Source organism: Hirundo rustica, chromosome 1 (assembly GCF_015227805.2).
Source record: "Hirundo rustica isolate bHirRus1 chromosome 1, bHirRus1.pri.v3, whole genome shotgun sequence".
NCBI lineage: Eukaryota > Metazoa > Chordata > Aves > Passeriformes > Hirundinidae > Hirundo > Hirundo rustica.
Window position 1 is genome coordinate 2,063,416 of NC_053450.1, and position 19,826 is coordinate 2,083,241.

Consider the following 19,826-nt stretch of genomic DNA (forward strand, 5'->3'; position numbering starts at 1 on the left):
TGCAAGGACTTTTTACATGCAAGGAGTCTGCAGAATTGATGTGTTTCCTGGGTTTGTTTATCCATTGTTTATCGTGGAATATTGGGTATGCGACTGGGAGTGGACCTGGCAAGTGAATTCAGACACTTCTGTGTGGCCCTCAGTGAGTTTGAAAGCTCCTGTCTCTGAGAGCAGGGGAATCAGGCCACAGTCTCTTCACAGTGCGGGGATTTGGGGAGCATCCTGTTTCTTTCAGTAGGGTTGTGTTGTCATTTTCCTTGCTTACAGAACAGGAAAGGTCAAAGGGAGAATAAAAATATTTCCGTGAGATTCATCACATGTGATTTCCTCTTCAAGAAAGTTTTGCAGTCATTGCAGACGTTGACAGGAAGTCATTTTGCAAAAGGAGTGATGTGACACCTTCCTCTGTTCATTTCCCTGAGTTTCTACTAAAAAGCCAAGGAATTGGTGGGATATTTCATATTTATCCACATCATTACATTTAACACCTTGGAGCTTTCCTTTTGATATCCTCTGTTAATTCCCAGCATCACAGCAGGAAACAAATCAATCTCCTCATTCCCTGCTGCAAATATTTGGTGATGAGGTTACTGATAAGCTCTGGATTAGTTTTCATAGTCTCAGAATGCAAAGTTATAGATGTTATAGCCTTACATACCATGGCAACTGGTTCCTCTTGGCAGGTTGCTCCGCTGCCTATGACAGAGATGACTTTGGCATCATTTCAGGACAAGTGATGTGAGAAGACCGCTTGTCTGCAAAATCTTTTCCATCAAGAAAATTCCTTGCACTATGATTCACTCATGCCATATGTGGAGGAATTAAATTCTGGGTGAGATGCATGAAGGAAACCCCACAGGAGGAGAAATGATTTGACAGCTGATCCATAGAGCTCTTTCAGCCACCTCTAAAGAAAAAGCTGTGATGTCAGTATCAGTTTCATTACACATCTGGGCTTGACTCATCTGCTACACTGAAAGAAGGAAAAACCCCAAAGAAATAATTAAAGTTCATTATTGAGTGTATATGAAATAGCATTATTAAAGTATCTCCCTCACATTTATTTATAACCCTTCTTCCTGACAGAGCCTGACATGTTTCACAAACACCACTGAATGATTATATAGTCTTTGCCCAAAATCTGAGGATGTTGCTCTGCATTCTATTCATCACTTGCTCAGTCAAAATTTATGTTCCTGCACAATCTGTACGTTTTCTGAGATCTCTTTGTGTAGGTACATTACTCATGAGACCTACCAGACATATCTAAAATAAGTCGGGGTGGAAGGGCTCACATTTCTTTCAGAGAAATCCAAGTTCTTCTGAGGAGTGTTGGACTGGGCACTGTCACTGCATGTCGGGGTGAGACTGGAGGAGAAGAATATCTCTATCCTCACAACCCACACGTGTTGGTTGGCAGGATGGAGTTGGCAATGATGACACTTACCCAGGACAGCTGAGCTATCATAGCTCCTCTTGCAAAAACACCTGGGATTTCAGGATGTGCTCAATGCTCAGAACCTTTTGTTAAAACTCAGCCAAGTGCAGTTTCTTTTTTTGACCAGGGCAGCGGCTGTGCTCAGCACTGGTGAGGCCACACCTCAAGTACTGTGTCCAATTCTGGGTCCCTCAGGGCAAGATGAATTGGAGCATGTCCAGGGGAGGGTTTAGAGAGTCAGACCTGTGAGGAGAGGCTGAGGGAGCTGGGAGTGTTTAGCCTGGAGAAAAGGATGCTCAGGAGGGACCTTCTTGCTCTCTACAATTCCCTGACAGGAAGCTATAGCCAGGTGGGAGTTGCTTCCTTTTCCAGGGAACAAGGATGAGAGGAAATGACCTCAAGCTGTGCCAAGGGAGGCTCAGGTGGGACATCAGGAAGAATTTCTTCATGGAAAGGGTCAAGCATTGGAAGGGGCTGCACAGGGAGGTGGTGGGGCCACCATCCCAGGGAGTGTTCAAGAAGTGGCTGCACGTGGCACTTGGTGCTCTGGTCCGGGTGACAAGCTGGTGATTGTTCAAAAGTTGGACTCAATGATCTTGGAGGTATTTTCCAGCATCAGTGATTCTGTGATTCTCACAAAACTAAAGCCTACATCAGTGTCCTTGAGAGACTGGCCCAGGACACACCTCAAGGGCTTGTTCTCTCCTCTGTGTTCCCACTGGTCTCACTCCCTCCTGTTTGCCAAATGAGATCTGAAAATAGACCAGAGGGGTATGGATTAGCTGTGTGTCTTTGGTGTATTAACACAGCTGTGTTTGAGCTGAGCAGCAGCAGGGGTAAAAGCACAGGTAGTGGATGCAAATAGAAGGACTCCAGCAGAAAGGTAATGTAAACTCATCAGGGACTTTAAAATGCTGAGCCAGATCGATGCTCCTTTGCTGATGGAAAGTGTCACCTCCCTCAGCAGGCAGTGTCAGTGGTTCAGGGAGAGCTTCCCATGGAGAAATCTGGCATGCAGCCTCATGATTATGATAAAATATGCAGGGATACTCTGGACTCAGTCACCTTCCACAGTTTGGTGTGGAAAATATATGTCCAACACTAACTCTGCCAACAGTTTCTTCACTCAGTCTGATCTCAGATAAATACAGAGTATAGTATTTATCTAGAAGAGCATTTTTTTTCCTTTTTTTTTTTTAACCTATTTTTGTCTTTATTATTAGAAGTACCCTGTGGCAAGAAAGATTCTTTTCCAGGATGTGGGCAGAATGTTGGTTTATCTTCAGAAATTAGTGACAAGTATTTCTTCAAGAGAAGAGAGATATTTTTTGTCTAAAAATGAGATTTCCTGCTCGTCAATACTTGGTCTGTATATGGTAATGAAAGAGAAGCAACAGGAATGTGTAGATTTTTATAATGGCTGTTCTGGTTTTGGAAGATTTTCTGCCTTCCTTCTCTCACCCTTCCTGCTGAAATATATCAGCAGTAGCGAGGGTTTCAGTCCCTGTGAGGGTCCTATCTCAGCTCCTGTCATACCTGACTGGGGAATTTGTGCATTTTGAAGGTAACCTGAATCTGCCTTTGGCTTCCTTTCAATTTACTTCCAAGCTTTCTTTACTCATTGTCCCCTTTCTGAGCACCTTTTGTGTTCTTCTTTCACTCTTGCACAGTCCCTACTCTCATTTGTTTGGTTGTCCCTCTTCCTTTGTCACCTTCTCTTATTTCCCCCCATATTTTGTTCATGTTATTCCCTTCTGTAACATTCTTGAAAAAGCATTTGAGGGCCAACAGCATTGAGGCCATTTCATTTTGACACGTTCCCCTTTTATAGCATATGATATGATCAGTTACATTTCTGCCCATAACCATAGGATTAATATTTAAGTTGTGCTTATTGTCATAATGATACCCATTGTGAGACTAACAAAATAAATATGCTGGAGGAGCAGCTAGGAAAACAAGATAAGAGAGTCTCAATGCCCAGGGGATGTACACAAGGTGGAGAGTAATAGGGAACATTATGTATTTTGCTCATCAACAATTTTTCAATGGAAGAGGATTTAAAAACTGCTGCAGTTTTCAGCATATTAAGAGCGTGAGGTGAATTGGGATTAGCTGTTGTAGTGACTCCATGTTGTAACAAACTACTTGTGACTCCAGCTTAGTTTGTGGAATTCCTCACCTCACTGGAGCCTGTGGAAGTCCAAAGTGTCCTCAGCAAATATTGCTGTCCTCTTAGTTGAAAATTTGAAGAGATGTGAAACAGGGTTGATCCGGGATTGGGAATCTAAATGGTTAAAAAAAAATAAAAGCCTGTTTCTGCCTGATTTCTGCACTGCCCAAGGAGAATTCTCCTTGGAGAGAAGAGTAGTGATCTTCATAACTCAAAAGTACAATGTCGTGTTGGAAAGCAACCATCTGAAATGAAACAAATGTGTACAGTACAGGTGAATAATTAAATATCAAAAGACAAATAAAAGTAGAAATAACTTTTGAGAAGACATAATGGGAAAATAATGGATCAAAAAAAAGACTGCATTAATAGTCAGGAAAATTTTGCTATAACCTTCACTAGGATCAAAATTCTGCCCTCACCAATGAAATCCCAGGAATTATAAATGTTTTCTTGCTGATATTCTATTTCTTAATCAGAGTCCCTCCTTGTAACATGAAAGCTCAGGCTGGAGTTTGAGAGAGGAGGGTGGGATTTCTGAGGAGGCCAACCTTTACACAGTGACTTCAGCGCTGCGCCACATCCTTCTGGGTCCATAGTGGATTGATTTAAATCGACCCTTGATTGATTTAAATCGACCTTCAGGCTTCTTCTTGCTTCTGAGCACTAAATCCTGGAGAAGCAAACACCTCTTGTCTGACCCAAGCACATTTCATGGATAATCCCTGTGTCTGTTCTGTAAACTCTGTAACATCTTCCACAGACACAGAGCTGAGCATCTGCTTCTTCCTCTCTCCCCACCACTGGTTTGTTTCTAATGAAATATTTATTAAGTGAATGATATTTGCAGTCATAGAAGGAGATAATTCATGCAAGCAATCAGCTCTGGGTTAACTGGAGAATGAAAATGTCTTGGACCGTAGCAAAAACTCATAATCAAAGGGCTCCCCAGCTATCCATCAAACAATCAATTACTGTATCCATTAGTCCCCTTTCACCACACATTAGAACAATTTACTAGACATGCTAATGTCCAGGTCATTGCTCCTTAAGGATGAGCAAACAGCAGGGGCATCTATCAAAGTTTTGATGCGCTGTGATCTCATACACTGTGAATACATACCTTTGATCACTTCATATTCTCATGGTGTTTAGTCTATTAAAGACCTGGTCTGTGAGGGAGACGCTGGGTGCATCGAGTCCTCACCAGCTGAGGGAACATGTCAAAAGAAGTTAACCTGTTCACATGATTCTGCCTTCTGTGTGGTGAGACAGATGAATAAACAAACTTCAGATCAGTAAACCAGAGGTGGTTTTGTCACTTTTTTGTCACACTGGCCAGGCAATTGCAAACACATTTTCTGCTCGTACATGTGCCAGTTGGGGGGAAACAGGGTTTTTCCATGAAGAGGGAATCCAAGAGGCAGCTCCTAAGGCATCACCCCAGACCTGTCTTGCCTTTCTGTGCTCACCTAGTCCCTGACAAGTATACTGGGAATTCAACCATGCATGCTGAAGGAATCTCTGTTAATTCCTCCACAGTGTAGATTTCTATCTCTGAAGGCAACAAGACTCTTTCTACAGGTAGTAGAAACAAACACATCTTAGTGTACTCAGCTGAGCTAAGTATGATATATTGTTTTCCTTTAAAAAAAAAAAAAAAAATCTGTGTGGTTTTTGGTCAGGGTTTTTTTAATCTTATTTTGGATTGTTTAGGGTTTTTCCCCCATAGTCTCCCTTGGCCACATCTGGGCATGTGTAGTGTGAATCTCTTCTGAGCTACTTCTGAGCCTGACATTCAAGGCTCCCTTTATAGTCTATGGCACAGCCTTGTGTTAAGTAGCTGTCAATCTTTTTAATCTGGAGAATAGGGCTCTTATCTCTATTGACTTTATTGACCAAGTCTCCATTGATTATAGTAGGAGTCTTAATCAGGAGCTCGGAGGTCAGTGACTCCACTGTGGGTATGTAAAGTCGGAGAGGTGGATTTCTGGCAGTTCAATTTGCCTGATCAATTCAAACAAAGATATCCACTGTGCAAACATCTCAAATTGGTGTTAAGAGGGATCCCACTTACATGTCAATACCACCAGTCCTGAACCAGCACCTGGCTAATTTATCCCTCCTTCTCTGAAATGACACTTGATATCTGGTGGAACAAAGTGGCAGCTCTGCTAACAGGGTAAAGCTCTGTGCTCTATAGCCATAAAAGGCAAAAAAAAAAAAAAAAAAAAAAAAAAAAAAAAAAAAAAAAAAAAAAAAAAAAAAAAAAAAGGCAGAACTTTATTGGATTGAATCTCCTGCTGGAGATACCCACTTCACAGTTTTGAGTAGACAGGGAGCTGAAGGAAGGGTGCAAACACCCTTCTGGTAGTTCGCTGTGATCCCTTTGTCCCTCCAGAATTCACAGATTCAGTGGCAGTGTCTGCACCCATGTGTGTTCGTAAGGAGCTTCCTGTGCAGTGAAAACATGGCTCTATGTAATAAAAATATCATTTTCACTCACATAAACTTTCAGAGGAACAGCAGAAAACTGTTGCCTTTCCACAAAGAAAATCCTGTTCCAATGTGTGTTTACAGACAAAGATCTCTTTCCAGGAGTGAAATATGATTTTAATTCAGTGAGTGCATCCCAGCTTTTCAGAATCAGTAAATTACTTCTTTATTACTATGGGAGTGGAAAATGATCAGATTTGAGTCCTTTGGGACTGGGTCAAATAGTTAGAAAAATTATCAAGATGCAACAGGTCAACCAATCAAAGCCCCATGCAGCATTTTTGAGAGTGGACTTTAACACATGAGAAAATTTCTCCTGTGTTTGGGAGGAAGTTTCGAACAGAAATATACTTTTATGGCATAAGGAATGAAATCTTGGAGTTCATGGGTTGGGAAGGGCTTTGGTACATACAGAGAGAACAAAAAAGAATGTGAACAGGGCAAGCAAAATAACATGAGGTATATAGTCTATAAACATCAGATGAGAAAATGAGGGAGCTAAATTAAATAGTCTTGAAGAAAGTATCAATAGAGACATGATTACAGTCTATAAATACTTTCAAGGTGAAACCACAAATGAAGACCAGGTGAATTATTCACAGAGTTAAATGATAAAAGCCAGGATAGCCTGATGGTAGGAAAGAAACATGTAGGTTAAGTGCTAAAACTAATAAAGAACACTTGTGTGGATGGCTAAAACCCCATCAGTTTGCAAAGTCAATAGCACAGTTAAAACAGAAGTAAAATAAATAATAATGATAGTGCAATAAAAATCTCTGATAGAAATTATCTGAATGTTTATCAGTGGTTTCTCCTGCCTCTGACACAGTTAAGACATTGTCTTGATATTAACTGGAAAAATGGGCATATTTTGGACGATTTTATTACATGTCACGTTCTGGAGGCACTGAGCCGAAAACCTTTCAGCATTTTTTTTAATCTTAATCCTTTTGCTGAATGCTTTATTTTGGAAACAGTTTAGGTAGATTTCCAATGCTCACGAAAGGCACTATGCTAATGAGGTGGTGTGGGACTGAATGAGGAAAGGTTAACATCTCTGCGAGTGTATATCACCGAGACAGCACTGAGCACCTGAGGATAATAAAGCTGCTCTGCACTGCTCCCTTTCCTGAAACTTCCTATTTCTTGTCACCGTTTGGAAGGTTAAATTCACTTCATACTGCCCTGTAAAGAACTTATACAGGGTAAATTAGCAAACTGCCAAATTCTGCCTACTTCATTCTCCCTGGACAAACTCAGAAGCAAGATTTTGTTCCCTTTAGCAATGTTTACACTTCCTATTTTCATTATTTCACTTTGCAGGCACTTTGGTGCCAAATACACCTCTGCGTCTAAATTTCCCTAATAGCATTAGTTTCTCTTCCCTGAGACATTGCCTAGCTCCATAATAACTGTATCACTATTCTTGAGGAAGAATATAATTTTCTTTCTGCTGTTCTTGTGTTTTTCTCTAAACCAGTAAATGTTCTGACTTGATTTGACTTGAAATTCAAGTTGTCACTCTTCATTTTTCAAGAGATTGAAGCTCGTATCCTCTGAATAAGGTTGACTGCTGTTAAATATTTCCAGTAAAACAATGTCCTCTTGTCCATGTCAGTCCTTTCTGTCAGAGCACACAGAAATCAGGCCAAGCATTTCATTTCCTTCAGTTAAACTTATATTATAAGGTTGTTTACAGGTTGGGAGATTAGACTGAGTTGGGTGGGAATTATCACTGGCCAGGAGAAAGAACCATCAACCCTTCCTGTTTCGCTGAATGTATCTCTTTAGGAAAAAATGCTACAGATCCTTTTAATTATAAAAGTTCCTGGCCAACTGGGCTCTGCTGTGCAGTCCTCTTCCATAATTGTACACTTAAAAAGACAACACCATAATCAAATTCAAATTTCCAGGTGTTTTTATTTCATCTCAGTATTGCCACTTGGATGATTGTGTCCCTTGAGCTGTAGCATCTGATGTTCAGAGGAAAAGGGGAAAAAAATAGTTTGGTTGGAAGAATGGGGAGATTATAACAGGAAATCAATTCTATGTCCCCCCAACATGAGAAGGTCATGGATCATTTGTAGTCAGTCCCGAGGAGGCCACAAAGATGTTCAGGAAGCTGGAGCACCTTTGCTCTGGAGCCGGGCTGGGAGGGCTGGAGATGTCCAGCCTGGAGAAAAGGAGGAACCAATGACACCTCAGAGCCCCTTCCAGTTCCTAAAGAGACTCCAAGAGGGCTGAAGAAGGACCTTGGACAAGGACCTGGAGTGGCAGGAAATGGGCAAATGTCCTCAAACTGAAATAGGGCAGATTTAGATTGGATATTAGAAAGAAATTATTTATAGTGTGAGGATTGTGAGGCCCTGGCACAGATTGCCCAGAGAAGCTGTGGCTGCCTCATCCCTGGAAGTTTTCCAGGCCAGGCTGGACGGGGCTTGGAGCAACATGGGATAGTGGAAGGTGTCCCTGCCCATGGCAGAGGGGTGGAATGAGATAACATTTAAGGTCTCCCATTCAACCCAAACCTAACTCTGGTTCTATGGTTATTCAAAATGACACTCCTTTGTGGATGGTGCCAAAAGTTGTGGTGGGATAATGAGGTGTTGTCCCACCCTGCTGCTCAAAGCTCAGATCCCGCTTTCATCCTTCTCTCCCACAAAGAGGTACCCCGCTCTCACAGGGAGGCAGGAACCTTGTCTTGTATCCCCAGCCCAATTCCCATCAACTGACCCCCACCCCTCCAAGGCTCTTTCAGATGTGTGGTGACAAGATTCCTCTGATTTTTGTCCCAATTTGGGAACAGGCTTTTGGGCAGCAACAGAAACACCCTGGCAGTGCGGGGGCTGTAAAATGGGCAGATGTTTTTAAAAGAGTCAATAAAAGAAAGTGGTTCTCAACATTAGGCTATGAACATTTGCTTGGACACTGAACAGTCCAGTGAAACTCTGCCAAAGTCCAGGAACAAAAAGAGATTAAAAAATTGATGCCAATGGAGCTTAGTGGGAGTCAAACATGTTTCTAAAAAAAAACCCTGTCTGAGCTGTCCAAAAAAAAAAAAAAAAAGCAGATAATTTTTTGTGAAAGAAAGAGACATACTTTTTATTTCCAGCATCTTTCTGCCTTTCCACTGCTCCAGAGTGGCACTGTGCACGTGCTAGGGGTTGTCTCTGCTGGAGGAAATCAAGCTGAATTTGGTTCTTGACTCTGTGTGAACCCAGGTAAAAAAGACTCCTCACTATTTTAATTTTTTTGGTACTAGATGGGTGTTAATGGATGAGCTAGTGACTCATTCTCCCTCCTGTTTGCCTTTCTAGCAGGAGCCTGCTCACCAGCTGTGCAGCACATATGTTGGAAGACAGAGACAACACGATACTTTCTAGACAGTCTTGATGTGTCTGTAAGCTCTTTCAAGCATGGGCCATTTACACAAGTGCTGGGGGTTTCAGCTGCTCAGCGAGGGAGCTGCAAGCAGGGAGTCTCTGCCTTGCATCAGGATCCAGGGACAGTGCAGAGCTCAGCTCTCAGACAGCACTGCCAGCCAAAATGTGGTGCCAACAGAGATGTGCAGAGACAGAGAATGCTGAGAGTATAACACAGTGTCTAAACTTGGAAAGATAGGTGTCTGCCAGGGAAAGCTGGAGCTTCCCTTGGAGTGGAGAACATAAACCCCCTTACTCCAAATTATTATGATTTTGCAATTAAGGGACTGTCAGGCAAAGATATGGGCATAGGAATAACAGTTCTTTACTAAGAATATTAAAAATGTCATAGTACAAAAAAAAACCCCCCAGCAAGTGAACAGAAAAGAAAAACACTGACAGAGTCAGAACACCTGATACCCTGTTGGTCAGGGTGTTGGTAGCAGTCCAATCAAGTCTTTCTGGAGTGGTTCTTTTGGAGTAGAGATAATCCTGTAGAAGGGTCCAGTGGTGGTGAAATGGGTTTGGTCTTCCACTGGCAACCCAATGCAAACAGGCTGTCCTGGTGTTCTGAGTCTCAGCTTTTATCCAGGTGGGAATGCTTGGCTCCTCCTACTGGGTGGAGCATCTCCCAATGGGATGATGTAATTGTATCAGCCATGCAGTGAGCCTGGATGGCCCATTAACAACAGATATCCCCCGGAGGGAGGATAGGTTGTGGAAGAGGTAAGGAACACTGCCCCATCTGGTTTTAACAGCTGGCCCATTAACAGAACACACCTGCTCTCTCTCCCCCTGGAGCCAAGAGATAAGGAAAGAAACATCTTCCCGACTGGTTTCAACATCTGGGAAATAAAATACATCTTGCGTAGAACCCAAGACACACAGATGGACAGGAAAGGGCAGGAACAGCTTTAGGAATGTGTTGTGATGCCATAACAACAGTGGGGAATGCTCTCCTTCCTGTCTTAAAGGAGCATTTATCCACTTGCTCTATGTTTGTGGAGGTGCCACCTGAAGCTGGTGGCAGCCCAGGCAGTTGGCTTTGGGAAGGATGGGCGCAGTCAGGCTGAAGTCAGGGTTGGAAAAGCAGAGCATGTTGGATTACAGATGGGGGAGATGTGTGCCTCTCTTCACTGGTGCTATTTTGTTTCACTCATGTCGCCGTGGGACCCTCTATTTGCATGGTAGATAAAGCTGCCAAATCAAGAGGAAAAAAAGAAGGAGAAGGACTGGAAATAGGAATAGAACAAGCTGCTCCTTCCTTTTTCGATCAGATAGGGTGAAAGTACATGACAAAACATAGCCCTCATTATCAACTGAAGTTTGACCTAGATGCTGATGATCTCCATGAGCAAAATATGAGTGTCAGCCCCACCATCTAAGCCTCATAGGAAGGGTATTCCTCCTAAATTTAGTCTTCACTGTGGGGAGAAAATGTGCTGTGCTTCTTAAAAACACATCAGTTATTAGAAAGCTAAACCTCGGGCCCCTGGCTTATTTTCTTTTTCTTCATCTACCACAGACAGGTCATTTAATTCTCCCACCCTGGGTACAGTAAGATCGACTCTGAACTCAAGCAGCCCTGGGTGATGAGGTCAGGATTGCTTAGAATGAATTTGGTGAAGTAATAAAGTCTTGAAGGCAAGCTAAAGAGGAGAAAAACAGTGGGAGGTATGAACTAGGTACTCTGTTACTAAGTCTCTTCCAGTTCCAGGAAACTGAAAAGATTTTCTCAGTCCTCATGACTGCAGAGACTTTAATGAGTAAATTTTAAAATGCTGAAAAGCAAACTAGCAAAACACTTTCTCTTAGTACCTTTTCCCTAAAATTAGTAATTTATTGCAGAATCTGTAGTAGGGAACTGGTGGAAGGGGTGGTTTTCTTGCTCATTTTCACATTCCTTTCATTCAAAAGTAAACACCTTGATCAAGAGTGAAGACAGAAACGCATGAAGGATTCTAGTTAATTTAAATAAAAATGCACTTCAACCCTTCCTTTTATGCTAATTTCCCCATCCTGTTTTTGCTCATGCTACATTGGTGCAGAGTAATCAACTTTGCATAAGTTAAAGAAAATGCTGAATCCATTTCTGTATTTGGCCGTCTCAGTGATGCTTGCAGGAAGGATTCAACACATTTCACTTGAAAGTTGCCCTTGTTGTGGTAATTTTAAATTTGGCCTTTTTTGAGTGAAAAGGAAGAGCAGGCAATGGTTAATTGTGATGTATTTCTTTCCCAGTTGTTGTGGGATGCTCCTCTCCTAAGACAACAGAGCTCAGATTACCAATCACTGCTGTGATCTTCTGTATGAAAGATAATGCAAAACTGTAATATGGCTATTTCTCTCCTCTAAAAGATTTAGAAGTCCCAGGCTGCTTGTTCTGTGCCTGCCTGAGGCCTTTCTACCTGTAATTGCTTTGGGCTTTTGCTTGGCATGGTACAGCTCTAAATCTCATTGAGTCTGCAAGGTTAGTTGTTTTGGAAGGATGGTTTGAGAGTGATCATCTAATCCAATTTATCTGTCAACCTTAACCTGACTGTATTTTGGGCATAGTCAGGCCAAACTGGCTGCTCTGAGTCATTTTTGTCCCAGGCAGCTTTGCGGTGCCAGCCTGCGATTAAAAATGTGTCAGGCAGAGTAACTCCAGCAGTGCTCTGCACTGTGGCCCTCCGTGCATGGTGTTTTATTGATCTCTAATGCAGACACTCTAGCCTCATTATTCTACATGCAATAAAATGTGAATCTCTGAGCCTGGATGCTGCTGAGAATAGGAGATCCTCGTAAAGGCTGTTTATGTGTCTATATGTACTATAAAGCAAGAGATAAACATCTCTGCATTTGCATTTGGTTTGAAAGCCAGAGCCAAATGTTACCCAAGGAGATGTGAGAGTTTGCAGGAGCTGTGGGAGGTGTAGTGGTTGCTGCTGGAGCTGGCCATATCCCTGCTAGAGGTGCAGGAGGCTTCTGGAGATTGGGGAAGAGAGAGCAACCTTCCTTGGTTCACTCCCTGAGCCACATAATAGCTCTGAAATGTTCTTTTTTCATGGTTGCAGAAGATCTCCTTGGAGCTGCCTGCAGTCTGTAGTACAAAATGAGCTCAGACAAGTGAGACTGGCTTTACCTGTGCTCCTATAAACTGGAAGGTAACAAGGAATTTGTGAATGGTGCTGTGCATATCAAAGGCATCTCCAGGGCCTTACAGCTCAGCAATGCTCCACATGCTTAAAATGTGCTTGTAAACAGAGTAGTGGTCAGAGAAAAAGGACCTTGTGCTCCTTCTTGTTCTCCAGAATTAGTTTTTCAGGCCAGGTGGGGGACTGCTGGCTCAAATTGACCTTGCTGTCAGCCGGGACCCCCAGATCCCTTTCCAACGGCTGCTTTCCAGCCTCTTGATCCCCTTCCGCACTCTGACAACAGCTCTGCCACATCCACACCAAGGTACTGTGTTTGTATCCTCTTCCCAAACTTTGATACATAGAAATTAAACCCTCCTCCCCAGGACACAAGCCCTCCTGGTGGAGTTTGGAGTGGAGGGAGGTGGTGTAGGAATGGGTTAATGTTGTCTCATTCCAGGCTTAATCAAGTTCCCTTCTCAACTCTCTTCATGCCGAGGTTGAAAGTAGAATTTGTGAGTGTGTTCCTCAGTCCTTCATTCTCCTGTCCCTGTGGTGTCACTGACCTGGTGGACAGTCTGTAAATCCAGCTTCAATAAATCTTGGTTATTTACATCAACTCTTACTGGTATTTTTGGCAAGACTGAGGCCCATCTTATTTCTCACCTTTATTATCTGTCTTGTACTAACCTGTGCTGGAGGGAGCATGTGTGTATCCCTATTTGTCCCTGTTGTATAACTTTTCATCTATATCTTCAGGTTTTGGGGTGGATTGGAGAGGAATTTTTCCTTTGAAATCACTAAACACCTCTCTGGCACTAAAAGACATTTCTCATCCATCTCCAGTCAATATTTCATGCCCTGAATTTGTGGTGAGGGAACAGTCTTGTAACTGGCAATCAGGAATGTCATCATTGAAGTTAGTGATGTAAAAAAGAGCTGCAGGACTGGAAGCTGCCAGGACACTTTCACTGCTACAGGAGACTCCCAACCCTCTGAAGATGGACTGTGAGGGCTGGCTGTGTGATGTTAGCTGGAGTTCCCATCAGACTTCTGCTTCTCTGTGGAATAAAGACCATATGGGAGCCAGAAGAGAGGTCATTTCAATCCCTTGCTTGGTGATTCTGAGTGACAAAGAGTTGTCAATTTTGTGATATTCTGCATGTTCTGATAGATGAATGGGGAGTGAGGCAGGACCAAGGTTGGGAGGGGGTTATTTTTGGAGGGATCTCAGACATGCAGCTTCTGAGGCAAAGATTTTACTGTTGATAAAGTACAGGCACTGACAGAAGCTGTCACCATCCAGATAAAACTTTTTTTTTTTCCCTCTATCAGCAGCTGCATATAGCATCTCCCCACTGGAAGAATAAATCTGATAAAAAAATGTAGCTGTAAGCAGCAATGATTTTATCCTGGTGAAAAGATTTTATCCAAAAAGAAAAATGTTTTTCCTGGGCATAATTTTTCAGATATGATGAACAACAGCATGGTATGACCCTCAGTCCTAGGGATTTAGTTTTAAAAAAACTACTGAGCATATCAGATATACTCAACTTTTTCTCTGCTATTTTCCCCCCCTATTGGCAATTTATAGATACTTGAGAAAGTATCTTTATACTTTGTATAGATCTTGACAAAAATCTGCCAGAGGCAAATTTCAACAAAAGAACAACTTCAAACACATCCAATTAACGATTTATGAAAGGAAATCTGACAGAAAATTATACAGAGATTCACAGGGCATAAAATTTGGCACTAAATCAAATTTATTGTGGAAATGCCTGTACAGGGAGTTATGGCCCCTTCCAGTGCAGTGTCAAAGGGAACTTCATCTGTGGAGGCTCAGCGAGTGCCCTCCATCTGATCTTTTCTTGCTATAAATAAAATGTTTTGTCAGACATGGCAATGAACATAACTCAGAAGGGAATGAAGAGCACTGATAAGCCTGGCTATATGCAGCTTTCAATCAGAAGCATTAGAAGTGATTAGATTTCTTCGCAGTTTCAGATTTAAGATTTTTTCACTTTATCACAGAAATGAGGGGCTCAATACCATGGACAGCACAAAAATCCCTTTTTTTTTGTTAGTGCAGCATACAGACCCTGGTAGCAGGTTGTGGTGACTGCATTTAACATTATTATGGAGCCATTTTTATGTCTGGAAGGAAATATCAACCCCTCTGCATCCTGTTGTTTTACTGATTCACTCATTCAGCAGCCGTGGCTGGATTTTTTTGGAAGATGTTAAGGATGCAAACGCATGTAATTGCCTTCAGCAGCTCTGGAATTAGCTTAGGCCACTACTTTGCTTAGAGAAAACGATCTGTGTCTAGACCTCTACCTATTTAAACATATGGATAGATGGTTTTCTTCTAAAAGATGACTGAGCAGCAGCTCTTGCAGTGTCTTTTGTGAGTAATTCGCGGGAGGGGACGTGTTATTTACAGATACCAAGCCCAGCAAGTGAGGATGACAAAATTGACACAGGCCAAGATAAAACATATTTATGGCACAGCTGTGTTATTCCATGGATTAACCCAATCTGAAGAGCTGGTTGCTGCCTCTCCTGTTATCCCTGTGCTCCCACATCAGAACAGGAAATATTTGAACACTTGTAAATTTGTTGTCTTTCCAACACAGGACCAGCATGGCTTTGAGTGTCCATTCATAGGCATTGAGGTCCTTGGTGCAGCATCCTTGCTGTGACCAGAGTGCACAAATTTCATCAGGACACCTTTTCTGTGTCTCCATAAGGAAGATTCTTGGGATCTTCCAATCCACTTGGCCATGTTCAGTTTGCCTCTGCTCATCTGAGCCCACTGGTGAAGATGAGAGGACGCCTCTGTCACTAAATGAAGCATTAGGATACCCCAAGGTTTTTTTCCAGAGTCCATTAATACACTCTTTTGGGACTGAAACACTCTACCAGGGAAGTTAGTGTCCAAGGCACATAATAATTAGTGAATAAAACACCCCCAGAGTCTCTTAATCCTATTAAAATATGTCTTATAAAGTGTAAATTAATCTTTAATCTAATTTTAAATGAGTTTTTTTCCTGTAACACACCCTTTCTCAGAAGATCCCTGTAAAGCAGAAGGTGAAACAAAGCAAAACATTCATGTAAAATATTTTCATCTTCTGTTCATATTTTGAAAGATACTTGACTGTTTGCTGCTGATTTTCCTATTTCCTTCTACTTCTTCCATCACCCCCCTTCCTTCACCACATTGTGTTATTTTCCTTGTCTCCAACAAGGTATGGTGATAATAATAACAAATTAATTTCATAAGACAAAGTCTAAGTATAGGCAAATGCAAAAATTATTTTGTTTCTTAATAGAGGAATTGCATACTTTTTAAAGAGTTAAAGAAGAGTTAGAGAGTTAAATAAACATTTCCATACTCATGTCCTCCCAGTCCTTGCAGTTCCCCAGTCCTGTGCCTTTCCATATAAATGCCCCATGACCTCCCTTCCTGTTCACACTGTAGAAATTCAGGGGAATTAATACTTTTGAAGATGTAGCCACAGTAAGACACCAAAGGCTTTTCTTTTTCAGGCACAGCTCCAAGTGTTTGAGCTTCAGATAAACCCAGATTCAGAGAACTGAACATCCCCCAAGTACTTGTTTTCTCCTATAGCTTTCAGAGACTTTGGGGATGTTTAGGTCAAGGATGTGCTGTGGACACTGCTATTTCTTCTTTCAACTTCAGAGCATCAGAAGCTCTTGGCCTGTTCATTTATTGTAACTTTAGGTCAGGAGTCAAAGCTCAGCTCAAGACCAAGTTAGAGGACCATGAACTTTGTTTGAAGTGGAATCCTCATGCAGTTATAAGGTTAGAGCCTTCTACAGCACCTCTTAGTTTAGAACTGGAACTCAGCCTCCAAACCAACCTTGAGTCAGTTCATTCTCCAAGTCCAGTCAGGACTGAACATGACACAGGCACAGAACCTAAAGGCTGGGTGGAGAAGACCTTGTTAAACCTCTGCGCCTACTTTTTGTGTAGATCAAATCGGTTCGTTCTTGATCAAGGTTTTAAGATCTGGACCTGAATATAAGTGCAGCACCCAAAGTAAAAGAAAATGGTATCTTGGGGCTTATAAAACAAGTTAGGGGCTTTTAAAAAAGAGGGAGAGAAGCTTATTAAACCGGCAGATAAGCCACGAGTGGATGATTTTAAACTGAAAGAGGAGATATTTAGATTAGATATTAGGAAGAGTTTCTTTCCTCAGAAGGTGGTGAGGCACTGGAATGGGGTGCCCAGAGAAGCTGTGGCTTCTCCATCCCTGGAAGTGTTCCAGACCAGGTTGGATGGGGCTTGGAGCAACCTGGGATAGTGGAAGGTGTCCCTGCCCATGGCAGGGGGGTCGATTGAGATGATCTTTGAGGTCCTTTCAGCCCCAGCCATTCTGTGATTCTATAATTGTGATCAGGTGTGTCAGAAAAAACAGGTCAACTCCACAGAGTGAACACCACGAACCTGGGAGTTGCTCAAGATGATCACTCTGTGTTCACATCACTGCAGTGATTTCCCCTTTTTTAAGCTGTGCTGTTTATCTCATAAATTAAGAAGACTGGAACCTTTGTATTTTGAGTGTTGCAAGTTAGATCATAAAATCTGCATGGCAAATGAGTAGGATTTCTCTGTTCCTTAGAAAGTGTCTAATTCAGGAAGAATTTTCAGGGAAATGAAACTGGGTAAATGCATTACTTTTCAGCTGCACATCAACATTTTGTTCTGTCAGAACTGGGGAAAATCCAAGTTGGTTACTGGGGCCTAAAAGTAGCTCAGGAGATCTGACTTCAGGTCCTAACATTTCATTTGAGACTTGAAATGTTTCCTCTCTTGTAATTTACTTTTTGCCTCTTCACCTTTTCACCACTGTTTATGCCATGTCTTATACTAATATTTTCTTTCCCCACACTAAAGCTGTGTAAAACTGGAAAACCTTTACATTCCTTTGCTTTCTTTCCCTTCTTCCATCTCAGCAGAGCCCTAAGACCCCCTTCTCTGACCTGCCTGATGATGAGAAGATCTTTAACGGAGGCGATGGCGTGTGGCAGAACCAGGGCCAAGACCAAGCCTTGCTCTCGGAAATCACGGAGGAGGATTTGGAAGCCATCCGCCAGAGGGAAGAGGCCATTCAGCAAATTGAGGTCAGTAACCTCCTCCCACCATGGTTTTGTGAGTTGGGAGTACAGAATCCTTGGCGTTGTGCCTTGTTCAACATGAAGGAAATTCTGATTTTCATTGCTGCCAATACAGCGCCGGTAAGAACAGGGGAGATTACCAAGAATTTCCAAACTTGGGAATCAGTGATAGAAGGAAAAGTTGGAAATCCATGTGATTTGTAATTAAAATGACAAGAGTTAATTAATGTTCATGTGCTGATGGTTGGGTTCTTCCCAGTGAGCCTTCCACAGCAGAGTCTGTGGTGAGGTGCTTTAATTGTGCTGGGTTCTGCAGCGAAACAATTCCTTCAGTGCACGCAAACCTGAAATGTGTCACAGGCAAAAAACACTCAGCTTTACCATTAGAGAGAATAATAGGGAGACAAAAGGAAATAACTTGTTAACCTTTTCAAATTATTCAATATTTTGCTGTATCAAAGTTTTTGGACATTCTTGATGTAGTTAAAAGAGGACCTACTATTTTTATTCCCCTTTTTTTTTCCCAAAAACACTGTAAAAATATGCAATAAAAGGAACAAAAAGAGGCCTGAATAAGTTAAACATCCCACAATTTTCTTTTTATACTTTCCTTTTTATGCTTTTGGGAAACTCTTGTTAGTTGAATTTAAGCGATAAATGGGTAAAACACGAAGATGTTAAACCTTCCTAATTTGTATTCTTTTACAGACCTAAACTCAAGATGAACCAAAAAAAGAAGGCTTCAGAATAATCAGAACATTTAATTAAGGGCTATACTTTGTCTTTTAATTGGATTGGGCTAATTTTATCAGGATAGATTTTGGGTTGAAGTACAGCAGGAATTATGATTGAGTTAACAGTGCAAAAAGGGGACAAAAGTTCCTGCTGGGGGCTGGCGCTTTGAGGTTGGGACCTCTGTTTGCAGTGATGGCCACAGATGACTCAGCTCTCCAAGTCAGAAATGTTGAGAGTTTTAGAGAAGCAGGTCGAGGTCAGTGTTTGTCTAATTTCTGTTGTGGTTCACTGAGCGTAGATGAATGAGCTTTGTGGACTTGTGTCCATTACTAGGGGTGAAATTGTCAAACAATATTCTTACCCTGAGTATCTTTGGCTGTGAATTGTCATTTTGCACTTTGAGGGATCTTAGTGCATCCAGCAGGACAAACTGTAGGGAACTTGGTTGCAAAGAGAGTGCATGTTTTGGGCTGTTCCTGCACTTTGATGTTCAGGAGGGATGGTAGCAAATGTATTTCCGAAACGATCTTGTGAACAGCACCACCAGCTCACTGGAGATATGTAAGAACAGTCTGAGTAGAACCTTGTGCCATGTTGTCTGGGATGACCCTGCTTAGGCAGGGATGTTGGGCCAGATGACCCCACTGTGGTGCGTCAGCCATCCTGTGATTCTGTGATTTGTGATCCCTTTTGTTTGAAATATAGTCCGAGCCTTTCTTTGTTTGTCTTTACATTGCCCCTGTCCTCCCCAGGAAAAAAACAAAAACAACAACAACAACACCAACAACAAAAGCAAACAAACAAAAAAAAACCCAAAACAAAACAAAAAAAACCAACCCCACCACATATTTAGTAGTTGTCCATTAGGCAGTGGGGAATGAAAACCCCTAAGGCAGCCTCAAGCACACCAGCTTTAGAAAGTCAAGACATGCAGTTGGGCCTCCTTGGAGAGATCTTTATTTCTTTTGCTAGTTAAATCCCATTTGTGCGTCACAATCTGATGTCTCTGCACCAAGTTGCACAGGAGCGTGTGGCCATGGTGGGGTAGTTGAGGGGGGTGGAGTGAACCCAATCACAATCCTAAATAACTTTAAGATAAAAATAAATCTACCTTCATGTGTTGTGCAGGGTTTCTATCTATTGATTTGATCCTGGATACGTTTCTGCCTAATATGAATTTACCTCTGAAAAGCTTAGTTTGTATAATTAATGATTTAGTCAGCTTAAGCAGTTAATGTTGTTTGGTCTTTTGCTTCCTGAGACTGTGCGAGCTTTCTTTTTACCTGCTTTTTCCCCAT

General features: G+C 42.0%; 1 protein-coding gene across 1 annotated transcript in view; it reads left to right on the forward strand.

The window, feature by feature from the left end:
• Positions 1-19,826, forward strand: part of TSNARE1 (t-SNARE domain containing 1) — a 275,941-nt gene that overhangs the window by 20,896 nt on the left and 235,219 nt on the right. The window contains exon 5 of the mRNA XM_040070046.2: positions 17,632-17,799. Within this exon, the coding sequence (XP_039925980.1) occupies positions 17,632-17,799 (168 nt within the window). The remainder of the gene's footprint in view (positions 1-17,631; positions 17,800-19,826) is intronic.